The 588-nt window shown below is 52.7% G+C and overlaps 1 protein-coding gene across 1 annotated transcript in view; it reads right to left on the bottom strand.

Annotated features, from left to right (window-relative positions):
• Positions 1 to 147, bottom strand: part of LOC104500731 (transcription factor HES-5-like) — a 1,255-nt gene extending 1,108 nt beyond the window's left edge. The window contains exon 1 of the mRNA XM_010144433.1: positions 60 to 147. Within this exon, the coding sequence (XP_010142735.1) occupies positions 60 to 113 (54 nt within the window). The 5' untranslated portion in view covers positions 114 to 147. The remainder of the gene's footprint in view (positions 1 to 59) is intronic.
• Between the last annotated feature and the right edge of the window lie 441 nt (positions 148 to 588).

The following is a 588-nucleotide window of genomic DNA, read 5'->3' as shown; positions in this document are numbered from 1 at the left end:
GGCGGTGCAGCCCTTCCCAGCTCTCTGCCCTAGCAGTCACCGGGTCAGCAGATACTTACTCGGTTCTTTTCTTTGGGTGTTAGAATTTCCAGGGAGAGAGCGCTGGGTGCCATTATCCCAGGTGCTTGTTTCAGCTCGGAGCTCACTGCTGAGCGGGTGCAGAAGGGAGCTGGGAGTTCCTCTATTTATACGCGGTAGCTGCATGCAAATGTCTGGGTCCTGGGCGACTCGGAGTTTCCCACAGTTGATAGCCAATCACTGCGTGCCCTGGACAATAGCGAGAGCATCTATTACAGCATGGCAAATCGACTGTGAATTGCCTGGGGATAATACCCCGCTCCCAAAGGAGCAGGTGGACTGGGGAGCTGGGACACAATGGGGCTTGGCATTACAGCGCTGGGGTTGGAACGTGGGAAAGCGTTCGCCGTCATTATCATCAAACTTCTGCCTGATGTTGGGAATGTCAACATCTCAATGTGCTGCCTTTTCCCAGGCTGTGGTGAAATTAAGCACAGAAGACTGATCCCAGGAAGAGATAATGCTCTGTGCCCATGACCAAAAGAGAGGTTGAAAAGGAAAAGATGCAGA

This window comes from Buceros rhinoceros, unplaced genomic scaffold (assembly GCF_000710305.1).
Source record: "Buceros rhinoceros silvestris isolate BGI_N320 unplaced genomic scaffold, ASM71030v1 scaffold5211, whole genome shotgun sequence".
NCBI classification, from domain to species: domain Eukaryota; kingdom Metazoa; phylum Chordata; class Aves; order Bucerotiformes; family Bucerotidae; genus Buceros; species Buceros rhinoceros.
This window is presented reverse-complemented; position numbering and strand designations above follow the sequence as displayed.